Source organism: Poromitra crassiceps, assembly GCF_964638095.1.
Source record: "Poromitra crassiceps genome assembly, chromosome: 5".
Lineage (NCBI taxonomy): Eukaryota > Metazoa > Chordata > Actinopteri > Beryciformes > Melamphaidae > Poromitra > Poromitra crassiceps.
Window position 1 is genome coordinate 53,102,039 of NC_139642.1, and position 27,500 is coordinate 53,129,538.

Sequence of the window (27,500 nt, forward strand, 5' to 3'; positions counted from 1 at the left end):
CACACACACACACACACACACACACACACACACACACACACACACACACACACACACACACACACACACACACACACACACACACACACACACACACACACACACACCAAATGGTTTGATGGTTTATTCTGAATGCATTTTTGCTTATATCAGAAGAAGAAAAAGGACAAAAAGAAGAAGAGGAAGCATAAGAAGAAGGTGAGGAGAAGACATTATTGTTAAATATTGAACATTAATGTGAAAATGCAATATGCCACGCTGTGACAAAATGGCATCTAATGATGACTTTTATCCAATGCTCCTCACAATATCATGCATAGTCATACTGGACACATCTATATTTATTATGTGGGGCTTTACACACGCACCGGCTACAAGGTGTAAAATACTGTGTTGTGTGACAGGACTCTGACTCTGACAGCGACGATGATAAGAAGAAGAAGAAGAAGAAGAAAAAGAAGACAGAGGTACAGGGAAAGCTTTATTTTGATATTAGGATTACACACTCAGTTTAGCCACAACTAGAATCATTTGACTTTCATGCATAGCTATACTGTATACACAGATATTTATTATGTGGAACTTACACACGCAGCTACACGGTGTAAAATAATGTGTTGTGTGGCAGGACTCTGACTCTGATAGCGACAATGATAAGAAGAAGAAGAAGAAGAAGAAGAAGGAGGAGGTACTGGGAAACCTTTATTTTGATATTAGACACACTCAGTTTGGCAGTCACCACTCGAATAATTTTAGTTTCATTTGTATGTGTCTCTACATTATATATTTATTGATTTATTGATTATGGTTAATCTGGCAGAGAGGATTACAAGAAAAAGAAGGAGAAAAATATTTTTTTCGTTTTTGTTATGTAGTGCCGCCCAAGACGATTGTGACTGGTTTAAAGAAATGCAAACAAGCCCAAGTGTTTTTTCCACGCCTATACCAGAATGATAGTCATTTGAGTCAGACCTTTCCCCAGCGCTATGTGGAGATAAGTCTGGCCCAGCGAGACAATGAAAGACGGCCAAAATGTAAATGAAGTGATCTGCTATCATCAAGAAGATGTCAATATTTGATATAGAAAGTTCCCTGCAAAAAATGTGTTTTGGTGACGAGATGGGCTGTAAACAGCAGATGCAGTGGAGAGGAGTTAAAGAAGTGAAGTCACAGCGTGTTTGAAGGCTGCAGCAGCTGTGATGAAAGAGTTCTTACAGTGCAAACATGACCTCTCTTGACATGATGTTTTCCCCTTTATGTTCAGGACTCCTGCGACAGTGACGACGATAAAAAGAAGAAGAAGAAGAAGAAAGATAAGAAGAAGAAGAAGAAAAAGAAGGATGTATGTACAGTATGGCTGTCAGTGCTTGGAGGACTGTGTTATATATTACCACTGTGTCATTACTATTAACGGAATGCGACGTGTGACATCATTTCTTTTTCTCTCTCCAGGATTCTTCTGCTTCTTCCTCTGATTCTTCTAGTGATGACGATAAGAAGAAAAAGAAGAAGAAGAAGAAGAAAGATAAGAAGAAGAAGAAAAAGAAAGACAAGAAAAAGGTAAAGCAGGGTGGATGCTTTGGCATTTGTCCACAGCAATGTATGAATTTATTTCCCAATAGAGCTGTAAGTTTGAATTAACGTATATGAAGTGCTAATATTAAGGTACTAAGCCTAACCCAGAATTAAGGATGGGAGGTTTATTATGCAATGTATAAGTCTATTGTATTCCAAAGTTGTTGTTGTTGTTGTTGTTGTTGTTGTTGTTGTTGTTGTTGTTGTTGTTGTTGTTGTTGTTGTTTTGGTCAGGCACAAAGGCCCAAAGTCTCAGCAATTGACCTCTCCTAAGTCCTGCCCATTTTTTCCTCTGTGGTCCAATAACAGTTGGGCAAGCTTTTTTGCAGCCTAAGGAGCCAGCCTAGAGTGCGTGATGTCATAATTCATTCTAGCAGACCTTCCAGGCTGTACTTAAAAAAAAACTAAATTCACACATTTGAAAACTGAGACAGTTCACAAAACCTTAACACTACATACATATATTATAATGTACATCAATCACTTTTGAAATTGTGAGTGGAAGCAGAAGTAGCTGAATAGTTTGAGGTACAGTATAATATACGCTATTGTTAAAGCAGCTAAGGAACTTTTAACTGGCTATGAAACAGTCTAACTTTAATACTGATGCCTCACATCTGGCCTACAACAGCAAATGAGATCATCAGTGAGGAGATCTACGATTTCTATATTGTTTTTCTAAATGCCTGTGCGCGACCCGTGCACAGCGGGACTTCCTGTGTTCACGAACTTCACATCCGTGTGAAACTGGTTGTCATTTTTGTTCTGGCCGGTGACCAATAACGTTACCCTTATGCCGTAAATAAAACATGTGGGAGGCTCACTGACTCTGAGAAGCTTGTCGCAGCGCGGCCGACCCACTGGTCACAGAGACTCGGTGTTCAGAAAATGCAGTCTTCGTTCCAGGAGAACATTACGTCTTTTGTCCACAGGGGCCGCTAAAATGAACATAAAATGAAAGCTCCTTGTAGCTGGTTTAAAGTTGGGTCCCAGTTTTTCAAATGTGTGAATTTAGTAAAAGGTGCAGCCTGGAACATCTGCTACTGCTAGAGCGAATTGTGACATAACGCACTCTAGGCTGGCTCCATAGGCTACCACAAGCTTTGCTCAACTGTTATTGGAGCACAGAGCGAAAAGGGGCGGTCAAAAAGGAAAGGTCAATTAGCATATTCACACACCCATCTAGGATTCAGATTCTTCTAGCAGCGATGATGATAAGAAAAAGAAGAAGAAGAAGAAGAAGAAGAAGAAGAAGGTAATACAGCGTGAGAGAGAGAAAACCATTCGATGGATCATACCATTATACCACGGGATAAAAGGTGATTCATGGCATTTTTCACCCTCTTTATTGGGGCAGGACTCGAGCTCAAGTTCATCAAGCTCATCGGACGGCTCCAGCGGCAGTGACAAGGAGAACAAGAAGGACAAGAAGAAGAAGAAACAGAAGACGAAGGTAAATGACACAGGAACAGGACATCTCATCGGGTATGTTCCACATCTCATTGGCTCTCTGTTTCCCTTCCAGAGTTCAGGCTCATCGGGGAGTGAACAGGACGAGAAGAAAAAGAAAGTGAGTTTTATTTTCATGTGAATTCTGTGAGCAATATTAAGGACGAGTATACACTTGCATTCATTTTTGGAGCCTATATAGCTGACGTCTTTGGTCAAGTTGAAGAAAGAGATATAAATCTGTTCATTTTGTGAAGGTCCCGCACCGACTTTGAACTTCAAATTGGCTTCATTTATGAACAAAACGTTATTTTCAAATGACTATATTTCTCCTCACGAGCAGGGTCAACCTCGTAGACTGTCAAAGAGATGGACGTAGTGAGTGTGACGTTATTGCTTTGTGGACTCCCATTTTGAAGCCTTGGGTTTGGCATTGTGGTCTCTGCCATTCCCCCCCCCCCCCCCCCCACCCCGCTAGAAGTGACATATTTGCAGCCATATTTGGACAAGAGGGGGGTTTCCCAGAGCCGCAGCACCATCTGTTATTGGTCCGTGATCTGCGAGCTGCGTGTTTGACAGGTGACCTGTCAATCAATAGGGGCACTTCCGGCTTGGCCGGCGTTCCTCAGACAGTGGGGTATGAGTCCTGGTCGCTGCACTAGCGCCTCCTCTGGTCGGTCTCGGTGTGCCTATTCAGGGGGGGAGGTGAACTGGGGGGGGGGGGGATAGCGTGATCCTCCCATGCGATACGTCCTGCTGGGGAAACTCCTTGCTGTCAGGTGAAAAGAAGCGACTGGCAACTGCACATGAATCGTAGGAAGCATGTGGTAGTCTACGGCTCTCCCCAGATCGGCAGAGGGGGTGCAGCAACGACCAGAACAGAAGGGGGTATTGGTTGAGTAAAATTGGAATGGAAGGTGAGATTAGCTATTCATAGTATTCCCATGATGTCACAAGTATTTTCCTACCAAGATGGCCGTGTTGTGATGTGACAGAATACTATCCATAGAGACCAACACCATTTTTTGAACCAGGCAGGCTGTAAACATGTTTATTTCTGCTGTAAAGTCAATGCCTACATTTTGGAGCCAGACTAGTTATTGTAAGGTGACCAGATTTCTCAAATGAAAATCAGGGACATTTCCAGTCCGGCAATCAAAATATCCAATGTTATTACCTATGAAATAATAAAGGGGGATGATTCCGGTTTCATTTATTTTGTCCATGGCTGTTGTACTGTAATAAACAGTGTCGGCTTCACGAAGAGGCCCCTGGTGACCCCCCCCCCCCCCCCCCCCCCCCCCCCCCCCCCCCACACACACACACACACACGTCATTCACTGTGCCCCTTTACAAAATGTCACTGTGTTCTCCAGCAGCATTTGGCCTGGCCGTGACCGTCCAAACCTACAGCGCCGCATGTTTTATGAAAAGCCTCAGATCTCAAAAAATATTTTCAGTGGAGTCCTAATTGCTTTTTCAGTGTGTTCCTGGAAGAGCAGGAAGCAGCAAAACGTAAGCCTCCTGCAACCTTTCTGCTTGAGTGGTTGGCCAGTGGGCACGTCTGTAAAGGGGAGACTCGCAGGTACTCATAGAATCCATTCTCATTCAGATATATTGAGATGAGAGTGGTCAAGGGTCCCCTTTGAAATTGACCATATATGCCGGTTTTTCAAAATGTATTATTTAGCCCCCTTCCCGACAAGGTAGCATGGCATTGTTGGTCCCAATGGATGCTGTAGGTCTTACAGTCATACCTTGTAAGTATCTTCACTCTAGATTTAAGAATGATCCTGCTAGAGCTGGAGTCAAATCGGCCGCAGACGGCAGTAGAAAATCAGGGACATTTTCGGGGACAGCTCCAGCCGGGGACAGGTCACCAAAAACGGGGACTGTCCCCGAAAATCGGGGACGTCTGGTCACCTTACATTATTGGCCCTTCGAGGAACTGCAGTTTTTGGTACTTCCACATTGGCCTCAATGCGACCAAAAACCTGCCCCCTCGTCAACCTATAGTGGCACTCTAAAGTAACCCATGCCATGGACTGTCACTGCTCCCACCTATTGCCACACATTTCTCATGCAGAGTCTTACTGTTGGATTCAATGAATGTCGCATCCCTCTTCTTCCAGGATTGCCCTGAGGAAAGCGGGGAGCCGAAGGCAGAGGGTTCTCTCCCCGTCTGCGGTGAAAGCTCCGCCGCCGGCAGCAGCTCCAACGCCATGCCAAGTAGCTCCATGCCAAGTAGCTCTATGCCAAGTAGCTCCATGCCCAGTAGCTCTATGCCAAGTAGCTCCATGCCCAGTAGCTCCAGGCCCAGTAGCTCCAGGCCCAGTAGCTCCAGCTCCCAGCCCAGCAGCACCTCGTTCGTCTCCTCCGTAGCGCTCCCCTCCAAACCCGTTGTGAAGCTGGAGCCCCTGAACCCCCCGGCCGACTTCAAGCCTTCCCGATTCGAGTCTGCGATGGGCCCCTCCGCCTCCAGGCTGAGTCCCTCTGACCAAAGAGCCCCGGCCCGCCGGCCCCTCAGCCCCATGGAGATGGTGATGGCAAACACGAGGAAAGGAGACCCAGGCAGCCGCAACACCAGCCACCTCAGCTCTAGCGATCTACTAAGAGGCCCCAAACCTTACTAGCAGTGAGATTAAATGGATCTGTGTAGCCGTTACAATCAACTGGCTTTTACTGGGTTTTTGTGGTGGAAGATCGTTTGAGTGTTTTAATCCAAAGATCTCTAATAATGCTCCAAGGGTCTTGATTTCACCTGTGACAGCTATCAGTGTGTTCTGTCGGGAAGAGAGGTCGTTGTCGTTGGTAGAGTGTGTCCTCATGATGGAAATGAGATGGGATATGGGATATAATTATGCAAAATTATGGTATTGCCATTGCCTTTATGTGGTTAAAAAGTGCATTTATGGAAGAAATGTACATACATTCTCCAGTCAAATCAAAAGAAAATGCAAGAAAATGCTTAGGGGAATAAAAATTAGGATTTTTAATTATTTTGTGTTGTGCGTTTATTCATCCTCTTCTTTTCTTATTACTATCATAACTATTATTATTATTATTACTACTACTAGAGTATGGCATGTAGAATAGTGTACAAATCATATTCAATTAGGCTATTAGCCTTAGCAGTTGTAGCACCTGTAGTTCTGTCCAGGTGCATTATTCAGGAGGAAGCCAGAAAGTGACAGTTTGATATGCTGCCTTCAAGTGCTCCTAGTTCCTGCCTCCAAGACAGGAAGTCAAAAGCAATTTCAAGTGCTTTTATTTTGGGAACCTGTAACAAAATGCCTTTTTGGTAACTGATTGTGGAAAGACATTTTGTGCTACTGCAGAAAAATCAAGCAGAAACATGCAACAATGCCAGTTAGCTATTACATAGCCTACAAGTTAGCATAATAATAAATATAGCCTGTAGACTACCATCCGTTGTTGACACAGCTCCTATGCTCTCCTCTCCCTAAACTCATCTCAGCAATTTATCATTAATTCCCACTTTCATGATTAGGCTATCTATCTTCCCCATAGCCTATTTTCCACTCTGTTGCGGAAGCTGTCACAATTCCGACAGCACGTGAACGTAGCAAAAGGTTACGTCATGCAGCACACCTGTGTGCTGGGCGTGGACGGAGAGGTGCGGCCAATCCAGTTTTCCTGTTTGTGTGAAAAGCTGTCAGTTTGCACTCTTGCTGCTGCACAGGTGCTCTAACAGGGGTGACAATGGATTTCGACTTGGCGTCAGGTAGGCTCCGATTTACTTGACGTTTTAAATGCATTGATAGTGAGTTTGGGGAAGATCTGGTGTGGCCTACACACAACTGAAATTGGAGCAGAACCGTCAGTTTGGGTCCCCACCATTTGTGTGGGGAGAGATTTTTTTTTGTCAGCCAATAGCTTGTAGCCTAATAATTTTGATGTGTGGGTTTGCTGACTGGCCTTTCCAGTAAGATAGTGAACTATTTAAATTTCGTCAAATATCCCCACAGCAGCATCAGTTGGTTAGACTGAATTTCCCCTTCTACTGCCCCCCCCCCCCCCCCGCCCCCAATCAAAATCAAACCATTTTCTCAATAAATTGCTTATCTCACTTTTAATGTAGGCTAACTAACCTTTATACCTGAATTTTATTTCAATATGGCATTATGAACCTCCTGCGTTCCACCTGTCCCCCTTTGTCTTTGTGTAGCTGTAGGCAAGGATGATAAGGATGGTAAGGTGGAGAAGAAGGATGCGTCTGGTCAGGACCAGAAGTTTTCTTTGTTTGGCAAAAAGGACAAAGACAAGTCCAAGGACAAGGACAAGGTAGGCACTTTGGATATATGTCCACCCTGACGAGTACAGTCAAATCATACATGTAAGAGTTCTCTCCAAGTAACACCTGGCAAGACTAGAGTGTGTTTGTGGAGAACGGCAGCAGCTCTCTGTGTGTCATTATTGATCTGTGCTCTTTGGCTACCTGCAGGCCCAGGACTTCATGTCCATTTATTGGGGCAAAAGACCCATGTATTGCTGCCAACACATGATTCTATTCTTAAAGGGGTAGTTCAGATTTTTTGATGTTGGGTTGTATGAGGTACTTAGGCTACTACATGCAGTAGAATGCAGCTGGCACGGTGCCAGTTTGGAGAATTGGAGTGTGCCTGTGTCAGGCAAGTAGAGCTGTCTGCTGAGTGTGAACAGGGTCACGAGCAAAAAAAGTGTAATTTATATATATATATATATATAGGGGGGATGCTTCCATACTGCTCACCTGGCATAATCCAAGTCTCCACAAGCCCTGAGATTGCAAGTTTATTTATGTATTATTTACACCGTTTTTTTGCTGAAATCTTCAATGTAGCCAGGTGGTGCAGCAGCCCCACTTCTTGCCCCACCTGGCTACAGTGCACATTTCAGCTAAAAACAGGGTGTAAATGATGTGTTTTCAAGTCAACTTGGCATCTCAGGTCTTGTGGAGACTTGGATTACATCAGGACTGCAGTATGGAAGCTTTTTATTTGTAGTTAATGTTTTTGCTCGTGACCCTGTTCACACCCAGCAGACAGCTCTACTTGCCTGACGCGGCCGGTCTCCATTTTCTCCAAACTGGGACCGTGCTGGCTGCATTCTATTGCATGTAGTAGCCTACACTGACTGTCGGCAAGTACCTCAAACAACCACACATAAAAGAAATCCAAACTATCCCTTTAACTCGATTAATTCCGATGATTGAAACACACTCTAGCCAAGATCCTTATGTCTAAGCAAACTGGATCGATCTTGTCTTCACGAAAGCTCCATTTGCCTTTTTCAGAAGTCTGACAGCAAGGACAAGTCTGGCAGCAAGGACAAGTCTCACAGCAAAGACAAGTCTGACAGCAAAGACAAGTCTCACAGCAAAGACAAGTCTGACAGCAAGGACAAGTCTCACAGCAAAGACAAGTCAAAGGACCATGATGGCAAAGAGCACAAGAAGAAGGACAAGAAAGACAAGAAAGACAAGGAGCACAAGGACGGAAATGAGTCAGACAGCAGCTCATCCTCATCTTCCTCCAGCAGTGATTAGGTAGGATGCAGTGAATGTTGACATGACAAGAGGTTGTTGTCAGATGGGCTGTGCTGTGCTGCTCACACTGACATGTTTGTGAAAGTGTTTGCGGTAAACCCACAGACTTCCCTGCATTGATTACAGTAGGCTAATTATTACACTACATTAAACACCACAATTGTTCGCAAATCTCCAGGGATTTACTCAGTAAAATGCAGCTCAACAGGTGACATACCGATCACACCTAGCTACCAACCTAGTTACCGTGTGTGTGTGTGTGTGTGTGTGTGTGTGTGTGTGTGTTAAAACAACAGTGTCACTTTTGACCGGGTCTCAAACTCCACCCTACCCAGTGGGTGTGTCTGCTGTTTCTATTTATAGCCCATACTCTTGAGTCTACATAGTCACCTTATGTTGTTTGTCTAAATGCATTTTAGCGTATCAACCTGCAGCCAATCCCACATCAACTGTGCTCGGACAGAATTCCTTTGCAGTAATAATGGAGCAATGCATTCTGGGTTGGTCATTGTTGTGAATAATGTTTTTTTCCATGCAAATGACGAAGCGAAGCGAAGTGCAAAGAAGCTAACCCAGGGTGGGGATGAGAAATGGGTCAGATAAGGGAGTCATAAAAGAGCTTCTGTCTAGTAGTGTATCCCCTCCCTGGAAATGCACACACACACACACACACACACACTGCAGTTAGACCTGTCGTGGCCTGACTGGACTACATGACACCTATGTAAAAAATGAATGCTATTTTAGTGCATGTCATGGCTTATGTGGGGACCAGAGCTAGGAACTGTTAGCACTTGAGCTGTTTTTTAACCCATCGCGTGTTCTTCCTGCAGTAATACACCATCGTCCTTTTGTCATTTCAGCAGAAGAAGAAGGACTGAATGAGGCAGCTTTGGGGACGAGTCTTCTGTGTGTCTCCTCCTGTGATTTGTGTCTAGTGAAAAGTGTGTGTGCGGTATTACCAGTATGTCCTCTAGAGGGCTCTCCACTTGTCCTCTCTCTGGCCACATGGAGACTGGCCTTGTGTAAACAAAATGCCTAATTCCTAGAAGTAAATGTCCTAACAACAAACGGAATGCATCAGAGTTTTTTCTCACCACACTCCTGTCAATTATAGGGATTTTACTTTGCCAGAAGATGGCAGCATGTTCAATTTGTAAGCTCAATCAAGTTTGAACGATTCTTCAATGGACATTTTCAAGATTTAATTTACAGAATTTTTTGAAGAAAATGTATTGCTGCTTAATTAAAAGATAAGGTGAATTTGAGCATGCAGAGGACTTGATAAAATGGTTAAATGCTGTTAGACATGCAAAAGGTACCAGGTCTCTAAATTAAGAGTCCAAATTGCCATAATGCACTTATGAAATCATGAATAAATCAGGGTAATTTTTATCATTATTGCATATAAAAAGATGATGTGTAAACATGTTTCCATGGTGTCAATAAAAGTCTAATCTTCAAAGGACGTTCATTTTTCATTTCATCATTTTGTGGTGGTAGGTGTCACTTTTTTTAGCAGATCTACTGTATATCGACTATAGACTCTCGATAGCGACTAGAGACTAAAATAGTCTCTAGTCTAGAGAGACTATAGCGGCGCCAGCTCTACAAATGCAATTGTCTGTCGCTGAGTAGTCTGGGCGATTCGCTAATATTGCTTTGCAATTGCGGATCCGGTTTAGAGCGGATATGGAAACGGTCTAGAGTATCTTGGGTCAAAGGGAGCGGAGCCACGTGGCCAGCGCATGCCAGCGGTTTATCAGTCACTTGTGGGAGCCGGAACGGGCCGGCCAAGAAGCATTTTCTCCCCAATTGTACTTGGCCAATTCCCCCTGCTGACCTGGTCGTTGCGTCTCCTCCACCCCCTCTGCCGATCTCGGGAGAGTTGTAGACATACGTCCAAAATCACCAAAATTATAATTTATAGCTGAATAGCTCAAGGTCACTGTCACAGTGTCCGTGTGTTTCCACATTCCCATGGATTTATCATCTGATTCTTGGGAGTCCAGACCATCTATGACTATGTGGATGACTAGTCCAGTCTTCAAGTTACAACACCAAACTCGCTTAATGGCATAAAACTTTTGGAAGAGCCGACCCCATGTGGTGGATGTTGTTTTCCCATGATGCAGTTTGCATGAATCCAATATCGCAGAAGTTCCATGACCTCTTGACCTCTGAGCTGTGTGCGCACGTGAGAATATAACGAAAGAGGAGGAGAGATGAATGGATAAAGGCATGTGAGCGCCCCGAGGCATCCTATAAATGTTCTCGTTTGTCCCCCAGTCAGGGCTGACAGCCAGCCCTTTCCTTATCAAGTACCACCACCAGGGGCAGAAGCCGGGGAAGAAGGGTGGAGGGAGGGATGATGGGGCACTGCCCCCTGTGTCACGGCCTCTCATCTCTTTGATGAGAGAGAGACTAACAAAATTGATGACCAAGGGAAGAGTTTCCATCAGAACAAAATACATGCGGTCATTTAGTGCTGAGGTGGGCTACCTGTGATGGGGATATCACAATGATTTCAAGTGGATCTGCTGGTCTGAGTACAGGCCGTGTGATGCAGTACAACACTCAGTGCCATTATTATTATTATTATTATGGTTCCTCCAGCTTTCCATTACAGTATACTATAGCTCTAATGTGAATGCCCTATGCATTATTATTGAAAAGCTCTCATAAAAAAGTCCCAAGAGAACGTTCTGTCTTTTTTTCTAACAAATTACATGAAAAATCACATGTATGCCAAATTAGTAAGTGTGCCTTTTGATGTGTTTTACAATCCCCAGAGAAACACAGAGACTGTATTTCTTTGTACATTATGGATGCATGTATGCTTGGGAATTTGCCTACCCTGGGGTATGTGCTGTGAATGTGTCTTCCTGGGCGATGTCCTGTGCACATGGTTGTGTGTGTTTGTGTGTGTGTGTGTGTGTGTGTGTGTGTGTATGTCTATGTGTGTGTGTATGTGTGTGTGTACTGTACTGTACTGTATCATTTTTCTCTCAATGGTTGTGTTGCAGGTCTATGGGGGACTTGAATACAAAGCAGGCAGCTGGCATGGACTCAGTGAATAACTGAGCTGTGTCAGGGGCACTATTGAATCACACTGTGTTGAAGTGAGAGTGTGCTGATTGCTGAATAGTAATATGCAGAATTACAGATTAGGGAAACATCATACAGTATAGTGGTGACATAATTTGATCAGACTGATGAAAACCGATGTCAAAATATTGCACCTGTGACATAATTGTAGCCTATATGTTTAGTTGCAGTTATAACTATAGGCTATGTATGGACAGTATCCTATCGCAATAGGGTTACCATGCTTAAAGTTTACAGTATATACGTATATATGGCTGTACAGTAGGTGTAGGCTACATTATTACAAGTGCAATAAGTTGACTGTTGGTCATGAGAGATTAAACAATACCATTAATTATGAATTGGTCAGGGTAAGCTCACTATTGGTACCACAGATAACATTATAATGCCCATTAGGAATATTTTAGGAATGTTATAGTGATTAAGGAGAACTCTCCTTTCTCCTTAATCACTCTCTTTTTTTGTTTTTGTTTTTGTTTTATTGCATATTATGTAAATTAATTATTGTATTGGAATGTTGTGAAGTGAATTAATTACTTTTTGTATTGAAATGCTGTCTTTATGTCATTTGTACGCGTAAAATTGTTAATAGTGTATTGTAGCTTGTTGGACCTGTCAGTCTTGGCATCACCCCCCTATCCCCCTTCCCCAAGCCCCGCACCCCTAGAGGATCACAATGGAAATAAGCCTTTGGCTTTATTGTGTACTTAATCCTCGGCATGTGTTAATGTATGTAAACTGTCTTCATTTGAAGCTTTTTTATGTGGATTTTACATTGTGTTAAATAAACTACTACTACTACTACTTCCTCTCCTCTCCTCTCCTCTCCTCTCCTCTCCTCTCCTCTCCTCTCCTCTCCTCTCCTCTCCTCTCCTCTCCTCTCCTCTCCTCTCCTCTCCTCTCCTCTCCTCTCCTCTCCTCTCTTCCTCTCCTCTCCTCTCCTCTTCTCTCCTGTCGTTCTCTGACCCGCCACAGGGGGGCAGGAACGCTTCTCCCTCCTGACTGGCGTCAGTGGTCTCCTAGCAACAGCCTGGGCTTCAGCTCATCTCAATCCATCCGTTCCCGTGGCGTCAAGCCGGACAGAGGCATGCAGAATCAAACCGGAAACTAAGTGGATTTTGCTTTCATAATAAAGGCACAGTTAGAAGGAAAATAAAAACACGTCCAATCCATTGACTTTAGGAAGAGTCAAATTGACTTTGTTAAGTTGTCTGGTATGTTTTGTGAGTCTTTGTAGCACAGTGATATCTCTTTTTATATGCTATGATATGGCATTTATAAAGTCAGAGAGTGTGGGCCTCCCCAGACAAAGCATGGAAAAAGATGCCACCCAACCCCAATTCCTACGGAGTGCATGGGATCAGCTATTTGATCCCACTCAACAATTGAGACAAGATAGCCTGATATTGCTGTTTGAGATACTGTTCCAACTCCACCGAATATAGGCTACGTAAAAAAAAAGTCAGTCAGAAAGCATAATGTGTTTCTGACTCTGGGAAAGTGGGAAAAAAGTAAAATTTGATTTCGATACGATCTCTGAATTATCTCTTTAACAAATCAGACATATTTAGGCTATTCTATGTGATGATCTCCTTTTGATAACTATAAACCAATGTAATATTTTTTCACTTCTATTCACTGAGTCTCCCCTGAAACGGTTTGGAGCCCCTCTGTGGAGGCCCACCTCCCACGTTGAAAACCTCAGATATTACTTTGCCCACCCTGAGCCTTCTAAATGCACTAGATAGGGCCTACACTTTTTCAACGCTACTTTTTGAAGGTCTTTATCATGTTTCCTCTCTTGATTTCATCTGACTATAGCCTACTCATTACACAGCTTTACTCTTTTTTCCCATGGCGCTGGGCCAATAGGACGCGCTGGGGTCAGAGGATGACAAAATGAGGACACTCATTCACTCGTGAATGTTTAGTGAGTTTAGTGGGAATAGGAGCCGTAGGGATAGAAAGGTCGTAGAGAGTCGGGATTCAAGATGTGGGTAGGGGGATATGGGTGGTGGTTGGTGGTGGTGGTGGGGGGAGGGAAAAGGTGCAGTAGCCAGGGATATTTATTCTACTAATTTGTGGTGTAGCGTTATATAAGGGTGGAGGGACATTGAGGCTAGGCCATTGATATCCCAGAAAATCTCTCTCTTTTTCACAGCCCAGTGTTGGCAGGTATGTAGTAGGCTATGCCCAAGGCTAAGACCAAAACAAAATGTGTGACAGACATATGAATTAACCAACAAGGACGACTCCTTAACAGCCCACCCAATCAGATTTCACCAGCCACAGGTTTTCTGATGGCAAAACCCAGGCTCGGTCGCTGGAAGCGTGGTGCGTTGGGTCTGAACACGTGAAACTATAATGCACTTGATTCTTTTTTTTTACACAGTAAAACAACAGAACGAAAGATCATTTGCTATAGCTATCTATTATGCAAAATATTGTGCAGGTAAGAGACAAGAAACCCTAGAGGGCTTATGCGAGGTATCTTACCTCAGAGTTTAAACCAAAGTTAACAAGGGTTAGGGTTAGGTTTGGTTAGGGGTTGATGAAGTTGGTGTTGTGGCGTGTGCGCGTTGATAAGGATTTTATTTTGAAAATACTGACCGGACGTCGTATTGTTTTTATTGTATCTGACTTGCCGCCAGGTCCGTTCAGCTTGCAGCAGCCTGCAGCAGAGCAACCATGGAGCGCAACAAGACTCGCTGGAGAGACTCACCAAGCCGACGGGGAAAGTGTCAGCTCCTCATCTGTTTCTAAGTCACTGTCAACTACAGCGGGAAAACTTTTCTTTATTTTCCAGCAAGTGGACATAGTGGGTTTTGCGCCTAAACTGATTTGGAGAGGTCGGGGAAGGAGAATTGTGTGTCTGTCTGGGAGCGGTTTTGGAGAGGCCAGCGCGGCAGTCAAAGCACGGGAGGACGATTAAAAGCGTAAAAAGACAAACGGATGCGCGGCGGTGGATCGATTCGAGATGCAGTTATTTCTCACACGTGCCAACATTTCGCCCTGTTTTAGGAAAGGAAACTCGCTGAAGTGCGCTGCGTAAAGTACATCTTCCAGCGTCTCATGCCATTACAAGGGACAAGTACTTTTCTTCAGAGAAACTGTGAGCGAACCTTCTGTGTCACAAAGAGCGTGGCACTGGGCTGAAGCTGAAGAGGACTCACTGAACTTGCGAACCATGGTGAAGTTTCATAACTCGGACCTATGGATAGCCTGGATGGTAATTTTCTGCATGGAGGGTAAGTTAACTTACAGTATCTGTCACTTGGAAACTTGTGTGCCCGGCCGCCCCCCCCCCCCCCCCCCCCCCCACACACACACACCTTGCACATTTGCATCCAAAATGATTCAACCCTCCGTAACCCTATAACCCTAACCACAAAGAAAATCCAAAGAAAGAAACAAAAACAAAACATTTTAGCCATAGACTACAGATTGTTTCGTGTCCAGTTGAATTCATTAATTTGAAAATATTCCACGTGCTAAATCAGCTGATAAACACAAGAAGTAATTTACACAATACCCAATGACTATTGCAAAAGATGTAGGCAGGCTATCCTGGAATTAAAATAGTGCCATGGACGCAACCTCTCCTCTCCTAGAGTGCATGTGCCCCCCCCCCTAGCCTGGGTAACCCCCCCCTCACCTTAATTTGGATCAGCTGACAAAAACAAATCGAGGCATTGCAGAAACTAGCACCGATTTAGGATGACTTGACCCCAGTAGTCCTGCATGGTGTCATCTCTCCTAAAACCACTTTTGATTGTGCGCGTCATCCGCAATTCAGCCTGCTGTGCCAATTATGTCGATTCTGCGCGTATTAAACCGCACTTTACCATGCCGTAGGCTACAGATCGTTCTTTAACCGCGCGATCGCCGCCGATAGGCGTAGTAGTGGGACAGTCGGTGCTTTGAAATAGAAACGAGCAGACGGTGGAGGGTTGCGCCGGTAATCCGCCCGATTAACGAGGAGCCTGGTGCACACACAGTGACCAACCCCCAGAGAAAAATCACTGTAATATTAGGCTACTGTCTGCAATTTTCCCATGGGGCCGAGTTCGTTTGTGGTAGCCTACTCAATGGTGGTCTTTATGGTATTTTCAATCTTCATTGGCATCGCGCCTACTATAATCTTTATAATAGGCTATAGCATACCATTCATGTAGGCTAGGGACGGTAGCCTTGTAGAGGTAGTTCACAGTGACCTTATCGTCAAACGTGTAATATATCCTATTAATATCCCTATTATTCCCATTGGGGTTTATAGTTTTATAGTTTTGCTTGATATATCATTCTAAATGTTATTATAGGATTACTGGAGTTATTTCTTATTCCCAGTGTTTAGGGAACAGAATTTAAAGCAAAACAAATAATCATAAAGGAAATAATAGCTAAATGTCACCATTTAAAATACATAATTTCAAAACATAATTTAAAAGCTCATCATAAAAAAAACCTTACAATTGTTCAAAAGTTGACCGCAGTGCATCTGCTCCAATCATCAAGTTTCTTTCACACGCAACAAATCTGTGTTTTTCTCTGAATAATGCTGGAGATTTAATCCCTGTGGGCCTCATGTCAGGACACAGGCGTTTCCACTGAGCCACACACACACACACACACACACACACACACACACGCGCGGACACACACACACACACACACACACACACACACACACACACACACACACACACACACACACACACACACACACACACACAGAGCGCACTGCCATGTCAATTTAAGTGTGGCACACTTCTCCGAGATTGAATTGGGTCCTGATTGCCAAGCTGTTTCACTCCACTGCCTAGTTATTTAGCTTGCACTACCTCTGGATTGGTGGCTATGGCTGTCTTGTCAACTTTACTCAGGGTTAGAGACACACACACACACACACACACACACACACACACACACACACACACACACACACACACACACACACACACACACACACACACACACACACACACACTACTTTTAGTTTTTGTTCATCAGGGCGGCCCCTCGTCTAATGAAACCATTATGGAGACAAATGAAAACAGTGGTCTGTTGTTGTCTTCACTTGTTTTCTCTGAAAGCGCTCGATACGCGGCGTCCATTCAGAGCCGTGTCCCCCTGAAGAACACAAGCTGTTTCTTTCAATCAAAGATGTGATGGACACACATTGAAAGACCACACGGGGCAGCACTTCCAGCACACCTGACTTGATTTCTGTCCCGCACTCTTATGCCTACTCTGAGAACAAACTGTTCAGTTCACTTCAGTTATGTTTATAGCCCCTTATCACACACGCATGCCGCAAAGGACTTTACATAGCATCATCACAGTCTACTACATCATAGGTTACATACATACGAGACATTTGACTAGATTGCGTTACGATACTCTACACAAACACAGCGTGTCTTTAGACTGTACAGGCCAAACCCACTTGTTCACAAATAAAGCTGCCACTGCATTTGCTGAGCAGTTCCCCCCTCCCCTCCTCTCCTCTCCTCTTAAGTCTTGTTGGGGGGCAGCCATGCAGTGTCTCTAAATACACCGCGGTGCAGATAACTGTGTAGGCTATTATTGATTGTGGTTGCTTGTTTTGGCTGTATATTGACACTTTTGGCATGTCACCCGTTGTCACTCGGTGCTGGATTTATATGATCAGTTGATTATGATTGATGTGATCAGTTGATTGTGATTGATGTGATCAGTTGATTATGATTGATTTGATATGATCAGTTGATTATGATAGCATACTGGATCGTCTTGGCTTATTACACAATGAGATGTGTAATAAGCACATGTCCTTGGCTCGTTATCTCAGGTAATACTTCTATAATGCAATACAAATCGATCTCCTGTGTGCGTCTGCCTCCTTCACCAACCCAATCACCAGAATAAAATGTCGTCGTTGCGCGTCTGCAATCCACGGATACGTACGATATCAACGTGAATTTGAAACAAAAACGTCTGCCTTTTACGTTTCTAAAGCACGGCATTTTGACGTTTGTGCAAAACTAAAACCTCAATGTAATTTTCAAGCATAACATGGTTCATTTGAAAACCTTGCCGCCTTTCCAATGGACCAGTGATGTCATTTGTGCATGAATGACATCACCGGCCCACAACTTAACCCAAATCAACTTTCAATAACTGTCAAACTAAATGAATGACTGCAAAACGGTTTACAATTTTCTGATATACTACTGATGTTGTAATGATACAAAGCTGGTCTAAAATCCTTTTTTGTTCCTTTAAGTTTGAGGACATGCCATGTCCCGCGTCAGCCCTCAAAAACTCTCCCCGGTCACACATAATCATTCTGTACATCCCTCCTTCTGGATCAGCTGTGGCCATCTTGCAGCGATGCAGCAGAGAGGAGTTGGGTCATTCAGATGCGCGGAGAGTATGAAAGAGAGAAAGTGCTGCTTGAAGAGAGTTTCTGGAAGTCGAAAGGAACGTTTCAGAAGTTTGGGAGCGATGAACGATACAGGCTCCATACTAATGAAGTGATTGGTTCAGCTTTTGTCTTGCAGCAGCAACACAGCGCGGCGGCTGTCCGTGCCCTGATTTAGCCGTTAAGCCAGAACAGACCCCGAGGTGGCAGGGACCAATCAGGGCGTCCGATCAATGCAGCAAATTAAATCCAACCGGAGGTGGCGGCCCTGAAAATTTTCAATTAGTCATTGTTTTGGGTGTCTTGCTGCATAATAGATGGAACATTTAAATGACCACGAGTGATATTTTCGCCTCGAGGTCCACATCCCGCTGTCCCCATATGGTTTGAACGATAAGTCTGGTGAGGATCATGAGGACATAAAAAAAAAATAGACAACTTTGAATGTTTTTCCAGCTCATTGACATTCAGGACGTTCACGTCTGCATCAAAGCTGAATTTAGACAAGTCCCCCCTCTGCACTCTCTCTATGGGCTTGTTAACCTTTGAGAACCTGGCTATATTCCCAGGCTGATATTGCATAGCAAGCCCGTTCTGTTTGTGCTTCACATTGTCTCATTTGTTCACTTTGCCCTTTTCATCTCTCAGTCAATCCATCACTCCAATATGATTTATGCAGCACATTTTCTCTTCTGGGTTTTTTTCCACACAGTGCAAAAAGAGGAATACTTTCTCTGTTGCCTGCTGCATTTTGCTTTTGTTCAACGAGAATTATTTTCAACCAGATTTTTTCCACAGGTGGTTAAAATACTGAGAGGCAGACAGAGAGAACAGAGCGACAGAAGTGACAGTGCAGGAGAACGCTGACGAGAGAAAAGCATGGCTTCACAGCTCAGTGAGCCATTTAAACATGCTCCTGCTTCCTCTAACTACGGCTGATCTTACACAGTCAACTTCTGGGCTGGTTTTTAGTGAAAGGCGCCTAAAATGCATCAACCTTTGATTTTAAAAAAAAGAAGAGAAGAGAACAGGACCCTCTATTTAAAAATCCAACTAAAGCAGAATGTTTATAAAAAAGAAAAAAGAAATCCAGATAAAAAATAAATCCAGCTTGGTCGGTCGGGCGTCCATACAGGCACAATTGGCCGTGTCTGCGGGTGAGAAGCCGGATTAAGGGTATGTGTCCTGGTCGCTGCGCTAGTGCCTCCTCTGGTCACTCGGGAAGGGGGGCTGTTCGTGGGGGAGGCGAACTGGGGAGGATAACGTGATCCTCCCACGCGCTACGTCCTGCCTGTGAAACCCCTCGCTGTCAGGTGAGAGAAGCGGCTGGCGACTGTACTAGTCTACAACTCCCCCCAGATCAGCAGAGGGGGGGGAGGAGCATCGACCGGGGACAGCAGGGGGAATTGGCCAAGTCTAATTGGGGAGAAAACGGGAAAGAAATCAGAAAGAAAAGATTAAAAAAAAGGGCAAAACCGTCTGTGTCAGTTTTAATTGGTAAATTGATGTGTAGCCCCTCCTCCTTCCGCCCGCTGCTAAAAAGGAGCAGCTGGAACGAGAGTGTTGGACAGATGGAACTTTCCACCTCGATTATTTTTCACACTAAAAATAGGCTCAAAAAATTAAAAGACCTCTGGGAGAGAGAGAGAGAGAGAGAGAGAGAGAGAGAGAGAGAGAGAGAGAGAGAGAGAGAGAGAGAGAATTTGAGTGACAGAGGTGGAGACAGAACTTCAGATGAAGGGGTCCTCAGATGATGGTGGCGACGGCGGCCATCCTGGGGATGATGTGTATGAATAAATGATGTCAGATATTTGGAACGGCGAGTCAGAGCATCACGGTCGCCTGCATGGTCCCTCGCTCTCTGAAGGACACATTAAACTCGACTCTGCAGAGCCCCGCACCGCACGCTACTCTGCTGCACAGCAGCTGGCCAAGTATCTGGGGCAAAACATCTGATCTGGTCAACTCACAGAGGTTTTGGGGGTTTCGAGGTTTGGGGCTCGGAGGTTTTTTGGGGCTTCTAATCAAAGCAGCAAATGAGAGAGAATCAATACACAGGACGCACACGATGATTGTGAAGAACTCTGCACACAGTTTGCGGCAGCATGGATGCTACACGGACGAAGTGCGATCACAGCATTAGGTGTTCGTTAAGAGACTGCAGATAAGAGGCAACACCTCCTCGTTATAACGCTAGGATGGAAACGGGAATCTCTGCTACGCTCCAATAATACCTTGAAAGCTTTGTCGCAGGTGCAGAGGAGGTGATATTATTCCAAAAGTGAAGAGAAATTAAAACCGGCTGATTTGACTGCAGGGTGTTTGCTTTACGTATAAGTGAATATACTTTTCAATTCCTGCATGGAATGGACATTTCCCTCTCACAGTATCTTGGCCCGTAACATTTTGTGACAGGTTGTACCAATCAAATGAGAGAGAGAGAACGAGTACCTTTTACTGTAGCTCGAGTTCCCCTTCTCTTGCGTGCATGCATGTGTGTGTGTGTGTGTGTGTGTGTGTGTGTGTGTGTGTGTGTGTGTGGGTGTGGGTGTGGGTGTGGGTGTCTGTGTGAAGAGCCCAGGCCTTATGCATCTTTAAAGGGGATGTCTCCCTCGTGTCATCAAGTTCCTCTCCTTGAACTGAGTGCTTGTGTGCTTTGCTGGCTTCTTGTCAGGTTTGACGGGATCTTTGCTGATGGGCCTCCAATGTCCATCAGTGACTTGTAGACATTCGGTGCAGACTTTTCACGGATATATATACACTACAGATATACACTACCAGTCAAAGGTTTGGACATGCCACATTTTCTTAATTTGGACTGTTTTCCACATTTTACCTGCTACATACGGTCAGTTGTTGCTCCAAAAGCTCGATTTTGAAGTTTAAGTGAAACAACAACAACAACAATAACAATCCATCAATCAATCAATCAAATCCAGCAATTTTGGAGTCACTATTAAGTTTTGATGCACCGATATGAACATTTTGGCCGATACTGATAAACCGACATTAACATTGCTGTTATGGCTGATAACCAACATTTACCAACCAACATTTACCAATGTTGAATGTGATCTGTATAAAAACAAGATTCTATGATTATAAAAAAAATTACGTTCAGAAAAACACATCTAAACTGAAAAAGTGATGCATTTCTTGATTTCCAAAACATTTGGAAAAGCCCATAAATCAGTTTTACTGCATTGTTTCCTCTCAATGTATTAACATTGCAGCATCATAAAATTGAGTAAGTGGGCTCTGTCTGTCTGTCTGTCTGTCTGTCTGTCTGTCTGTCTGTCTGTCTGTCTGTCTCTGATTTTGGTCCAGCATTGTGAGATTTGTGATGATTTTGGTCAGTAATGATGTCACTGATGATGTCACAATGTCTATGATATCATCAGTGATGTCACTCGAGCAATTGTGATGTCATCAGTGAGTGATGTCATGAGCGCATGCCAATAGAGGCAGGCGAGGCCATGCAGCAGAAATGACTAACATCGGCCGATACCGAAATGATTGCCGATAATCTATTGCATCCCTAGTTTTTGAGTGTAAATCACATTTAGGGGAACCAACAAGGTTTCCATTACATTGAGCGGTGAGAACCAGAGGGGCGTAAATGACATTTGACCAACTTTACAGGAGAGCCAAAACAAACATATATATTCTTACTAATATTATTCTGATAACAATGTGCTCTCTGTTTTGTGCTACCTCTTTAATTTTCAGGTTTGTAACAAGTCTTGTTAATTGACTTTACTTTGTAAAAGCTGTCCTAGCCTCCTCCCTCCCTCGTGTGTGTGTGTGATCATATATATTGCAACACTCAATCAACGTCTGACAGAGGGTCATTAGGCTACCAGATCTGTGGTATTACCAGGAATGGTTACTGTGTGTCTCATTGTAAGCCTTTGTGAGCTCAAATCAATGGCTACGGAAATGCTACTGTGCACCTGCTATTCCCATGTGTGTTTTTAAAGTATGGGCAAATATGAGGGATCTGTGTGTGTGTATGCACTCATATTCCCAAAGGCTCTGCTTTTCTCCGGTCTCTATAATGACCTCATCAGTGTGATCCACCAATCAGAGGCCAGGAGAACAATCCCCCAGGTCCCCAGCAGGCTGGGCTTCAGATAGTCTTTTAGGTTCACTACTCTAAGGCAGATTCATCCTTTCCAGTGAAGTCATTGTTTGGAAGAATGAATATACAATAACTCGCACACTAAATGTGAGGCATCAACAAAATGTGACTTGCGCAACCCTTTTCAAATAAGTCAAGAAATGGTTGTGATTGGAAAATAAGACTTTTACTGCTGTTGTGATGACATTGGTACAGATTGAACATATTTTACCAAAGTAGTCTGGGCAGCACACCACAAACGACAAAAAACCACACTGCTCAAACAGTAGAAGCAGAGACAGTCTTTCCCTCCAAATGGCTTCCTTCACAGACAGCTTCATGAAATACTATCGTGGGAAAATCCTTTGGAGAGCCTGCTGGTGGAAAGATGCAAATTCAGCTCGAGGTGTTTTTAGGTCGGATGTTCCTGAGAAATGAGTCCCCCCAAGCAAGGAGGACTATATACGGCTATTTAAGTATACCTCCAACTGTACTCCCCACACCTCTGTGGCCTTGCATCAGTCATTTGAAATTGATTGTGGATTGATGCACAGCAGAACTAAACGACCTTTGGAGCACTGGATGAAGCCACCTGCTGGAGTCTTTGGGCGTCACACTGGGTTGGATACTGACGCAGATCCTCTGAGCTGCTTTGAGTGCATGATGGCTCCATTGAGTCGTCTTGACCAGATAATTGCCCAGGCTCTAAAAATACACCGGGGATAATTTCATATTCTGCAAGAATGTCATTTGGAAAATTGCTCATCACAAGTGTTGTCCCTGCTCTTCTTCAGTAATGGCTACTGCTGCTAGGTGCCTGGCTGAAAGCACTTCATACAGAAATTATATTTCTCCTTCGATTTTTAAAAGCTTCTGCCGTTTAGGGGGCCTATAGGCGTGACGTGGATTCACAGGCAATTGTACTTTTCTGCGCTTAGCATCTGGAAGCTGCTCTTCAAGTGCTCCGCTATAGGGCATATAGCTTTTCTTTGTGGTTGTGAACATCCCCATCATAATCGTCATCGATTGTCGTCCCTCCGGCCGCAGCTTGTGACCTAGAATCCTTACCTTCCAAGATATATTAGTCCTGTTCTGTTGTTGTTGTCATTGTTTTACATACACTGTGGTCAGAGCATGTAGTTGTAATAAACCTGGAAGACCTCTGCTAGTTCTCCTGACACCATTTGATGTTGTGAAAATGCAGAATCCTCTAGGGGCAGAGGAGAATAGAGGGGAACAAGAAGAAAAGGAGACAGCTTCTCCTGCATTAAATATGCCCCAGGCTCTTCACAGCCATAGGTAATAAAGTGGCTGTGTTGCGGTGAAATACACCTGTTTTATTCTTTTATTTATTTTATACTGATATTTATATATATATTTATTTTATACGTTTTATTTGATACTTCTGGCTATTGTATGGGGGAAATAGAGAGGTCGTAGAGCAAGCTATCAGAACCATGGACAGCGCTCTGACACCTAACAGACAAAGTAAGCAGCACCTGAGAGCGGAGGAGCTGTCTCTATCACTGTGGTTCTGAAACGACTGCTGACTTTAACATGATTCATGTTGATGAATGTTGATTTTGTGTTGAATAAGCTTCTCATTTTGTTATAGATTGCTACTACTGAATATTTTACAAAAAAGAAAACCATGACAGAGATGGTTTTGCCTTTCGAGGGCATATATTGCAAATGGCACCACTTTAAATCGAATGTGTGTTCTTATTTGAACACAGGCGTATTTCTGGGGTGGCGATTTGAGTCATTTGTAAGGGCCCGTTCTCTGCCCAGTACGTTGATGGAGAGTCTGCTCTCTCCAGGGGCCCCTCTACCCCAGGTACTGTATATCTACGCCCCTCCATGGGGAAACCAGCCTAATGGATCCGAGCGCCAACCAACATTTAATTGACATTAATACAAAAAAAAAAACTTTGAAACTCGAAAGTCAAACCATAAAAAAAAGTGATTTGTACAGGAAAGGCAGCTGTAGCTAAGGCCGAGTGAAGGGAGAAGTATGCAGCATGCAGCTAACCCCTCCATGCCTCCAGCTCTTAAGTGCTGGGCCGGGGGCCACGCAGGTATCAGCATTACAGCCAGTGTCTGTGTGGTGAGTGAGACAGAGACACTGAGGCGAGATGTCCCCTCTGGAGAGGGAGGCTAGCTCTGACTATGACACACATCACCTCCCGGCAAATGTGTGTTAGCTGGCTCAGCGTCTCTGCAGGGACACTGCTGGAGTGTCTCGCTCTCTCAGTCAGGAGTCATTCAGAGAGAAGCTTGATACTTACGGCTCCATCTCCATCCTCTCTGAGGACAAATAAAGCTATCTATCTATCTATCTATCTATCTATCTATCTATCTATCTATCTATCTATCTATCTATCTATCTATCTATCTATCTATCTATCTATCTATCTATCTATCTGTATTGTTTCTCCCTAATATCCTGCATCTCCCTGCTTTGCAAAGTTTGCATGTCACTGTATTTGTCCTCCTTATTACCCCTCTCTCTTTCGCTCTATAGCTACGTCATAGGGATGAAACGATGACCGGTTTAATGATAAACTGTGATAAAATTCCTGACAGTTATTACAGTTTAAAATTTTAATCATCATTAAAACTGTGTTATCGTGATTACAACGGTTTGAAAAACACAGTAAATACGGTCCATCATCAACCAAAGTTAGCAACAGTCTCCCAGACGCATGGACTTTGTGAAATGGTTTCAGTGAGTGCCGCGATAATACTGATAGCCCTGATCATTTTGCTCACTATAATCGTGATATGAAATTTTCATACCGTTTCATCTCTCTCTCTCGCCCTCTCTCTCTCTCTCTCTCTCTCTCTCTCTCTCTCTCTCTCTCTCTCTCTCTCCTCCCACACACACTCACTAGACACCCAAATGACTTTCCAGGGCTGAAGCCGAGGCTGAAAGTTCCCCCGGTTGTTCTGTCCTTGTAGAGAGAATGAGCGTGTCAAGTCTGATGCATGCAAACAGCCAGGAAGAATGGTGCGTGAACATAGAGACCAGAGAGAGAGAGAGAGACAGAGAGAGTGAGAGAGAGAGAGAGAGAGAGAGAGAGAGAGAGAGAGAGAGAGAGAGAGAGAGAGAGAGGGGGGGAGGCCAGCTGGAGAGATCCCATCTGTGCGTTGTAACAGCAGACTTTGCCTAAGTATTGTCACTCTCGTATCCCATAGAACAGACGGGGGCACAGGTGGGCCTTTGACAAACACACTTTACGCCTACACACTTATTCAGAGGTGGATGCACTCACAGTTGACACACACACACATAGCTCTACGTAGCACGTGCAGGCAAACAGTCACAGTTTGTGCCAACACATGTACATATAGGAATGCACCCACACACACACACCTGATACCCACCAGTCTAGAACACATACCTATAGGCATAGAGTAGTAGACCAACGATTCCCAACCTGTGGGCCGCGGCCCTCTGGTGGTCCACGGAGGTATTGCAAGTGGGCCGCCAAATCATGATCCATCCTTGCTGATGGACAGCTCCTTGAAAAGAAAGTGTAAGGCTGAAGATGCAGCATGTTTCAGATGCTGTGTTCAGTGACTGTGGGAACTAAAAAGGGCTCTGAGAACACATGATTTGACCTCTGTATTTTTGATGGGGTCGGAGGTGGGCCGTGGAAAGTTTTGAGATTTTTAAGTGGGCCCTGAGTTGGCAAAGGTTGGGAACCGCTGAACGATACAGAATTATGCACAGCTGGGCATATTAAAACGTCTTAACAGTTTGGTTCATAATTGTTAGTGCAAGTGCAGAATCTGATCACTTGCACCCTGCATTTCTGCCTCTTCTGGAGCCGAGTGCACCAGCTGGGCGTACGCCTAGGTGTAACGCTACGTCCGACGTAGAACTCAAAGTTATGACTAACTTAATTTTATGACTAGTGCACCATGTAGTCTTAAGCCCTGTATGCGCTGCGCCTGGGTGTAACTTTTACGTCTGGTATGGAGCAGGTGTAAAAGTTACACCCAAGGCGTACTCACTGACAGTTGTCTCATCTTGATCTGCGCTGTCGGGACTGACAGCGCTGTGCTGTCAGTGCCGTTCAGTCCTGTGATGCGGGGGAATCTTCTCCAAAAATATCGATCGATGTGCTGTAAATGGACGTTTTGGGCGCAGGACCTCCGCTCGTCGGCGGGTTTTTAAAAGCTGATGCGTCGGAAGATCTTTCGATTTCTTCCTGACTTCGTCAACTGCCCGCAGTGCGCAGTCCGTCATCGCATTCAGTACTGATTGCACTTGTGATTAAATTCCATGCATCTTGTTTCTGTTTGTTTGTGTTGGCGCTGTTAAATTTAGCTGTGAGAACGTTTCTATGCTTTGAATACAACTCTATAAGTTTGAGCTGAGTTGGAGCTGTCTGCCAGCTGTCTCGAGCTCGTCTGAGAGAAGTGTGTTGCTTGGCAACAAGCACGTATTCACGTGAACGCGCACGTCCGCAGCCTAAAGACCGGGCGCATCTACGACCATGGTAAGTCAGGCTTGGTGCACTCGCTGTAAATTCAAATCACGTCGGGCGTAGCTAGGACCGGCGTAAGAGTTAAGACCTACTTTTTTACACCCAGCTGGTGCACTCGGCTCGGTGTTCAGTAGTCTTGGGTGCAGCCAGGGTTGATGCATGTCAGGGTGGGTGCTGGCTGGGCATATCACTGCTGTCACCTTTATATTCTTATCCAAATACACTTCAACAGAACCTGGGACATTTTCTTTAGAATAGTCTCTCCAACCACTATGCCATCCATGTGATCTGTAATGTGTTGGTTTGGTCTGCTGACCTTTTGGACCTTTGACACCTTTTGAAAACCTATTATCTATTTTTTTTCACAAGTGAGGAAGATAATTAGCATTTTCTTCCTTCCTGCAGCTATGCAGGTGCTGTCAGTCCAGCAACAGATATAAGGGCCATGGATATCAGGGGCCACCATATGTTACAGTGCCCCCAACCCATAATAATCCATGCCTCTGCTCTCTTATCTGGCCACCCTGCCTGGAAGCCCGGGAAGCGTGGAGGTGGGGGCAGGGAAACACTGTCCACTTTGCTGCAGACTGCTTCTGTATTAACCTGCTCTATATTCAAATCCTCTTGGCCTCAGTTAGCTTGGACAGAACGTGAGAGGCCAAATTCACCAGCAGCACACGCACGCACACACACACACATTCAGACATGCACACGCACGCACACACACACACACACAGCGACACAAACTCATGCACACGCACACACTCACACAACCACACAAACTCATGCACACACACTCAC

The 27,500-nt window shown here is 44.4% G+C and overlaps 3 protein-coding genes across 10 annotated transcripts in view; all 3 read left to right on the forward strand.

Annotated features, from left to right (window-relative positions):
* The window catches only part of LOC310776911 (uncharacterized protein), a 26,075-nt gene extending 20,061 nt beyond the window's left edge, over window positions 1-6,014 (forward strand). For 5 of the 7 annotated variants that reach the window (XM_083637117.1, XM_083637122.1, XM_083637118.1 and 2 more), the window contains 9 exons: window positions 154-198; window positions 405-467; window positions 629-688; window positions 1,265-1,342; window positions 1,453-1,560; window positions 2,762-2,830; window positions 2,933-3,028; window positions 3,101-3,145; window positions 5,157-6,014. In XM_083637117.1, coding sequence (XP_083493243.1) covers window positions 154-198; window positions 405-467; window positions 629-688; window positions 1,265-1,342; window positions 1,453-1,560; window positions 2,762-2,830; window positions 2,933-3,028; window positions 3,101-3,145; window positions 5,157-5,657 — 1,065 coding nt within the window. In that variant the 3' untranslated portion in view covers window positions 5,658-6,014. Of the gene's footprint in view, window positions 1-153; window positions 199-404; window positions 468-628; window positions 689-1,264; window positions 1,343-1,452; window positions 1,561-2,761; window positions 2,831-2,930; window positions 3,029-3,100; window positions 3,146-5,156 lie in introns of all 7 variants that reach the window. The other 2 variants (XM_083637119.1, XM_083637123.1) reach the window with 2 other exon arrangements.
* A 669-nt stretch (window positions 6,015-6,683) lies between these two features.
* Window positions 6,684-10,032, forward strand: LOC310776915 (uncharacterized protein). Of its 2 annotated transcripts, none has more exons than XM_083637128.1 (4): window positions 6,684-6,769; window positions 7,214-7,329; window positions 8,321-8,572; window positions 9,436-10,032. In XM_083637128.1, the coding sequence occupies exons 1-3, from the start codon at window positions 6,748-6,750 to the stop codon at window positions 8,570-8,572; spliced, it is 390 nt and encodes a 129-aa protein (XP_083493254.1). In that variant the 5' UTR covers window positions 6,684-6,747; the 3' UTR covers window positions 9,436-10,032. The 2 variants fall into 2 exon arrangements, with proteins under 2 accessions (XP_083493254.1, XP_083493253.1); XM_083637127.1 differs by having other exon boundaries at window positions 9,439-10,032.
* Window positions 10,033-14,867: 4,835 nt separating this feature from the next.
* igsf11 (immunoglobulin superfamily member 11) overlaps window positions 14,868-27,500 on the forward strand; it is a gene marked incomplete at both ends in the record, with an annotated part of 150,521 nt that continues 137,888 nt past the window's right edge. Inside the window, one exon of the mRNA XM_083637126.1 lies at window positions 14,868-14,928. Coding sequence (XP_083493252.1) covers window positions 14,868-14,928 — 61 coding nt within the window. The remainder of the gene's footprint in view (window positions 14,929-27,500) is intronic.

Excerpts from the sequence above, each read along its gene's own strand:
- LOC310776915 (XM_083637128.1), top strand. The coding sequence starts at position 6,748 with ATGGATTTCGACTTGGCGTCAG. Across the intron at positions 6,770-7,213 it reads GGATTTCGACTTGGCGTCAG|CTGTAGGCAAGGATGATAAG; the intron begins GTAGGCTCCGAT and ends GTCTTTGTGTAG. Across the intron at positions 7,330-8,320 it reads AGTCCAAGGACAAGGACAAG|AAGTCTGACAGCAAGGACAA; the intron begins GTAGGCACTTTG and ends TGCCTTTTTCAG.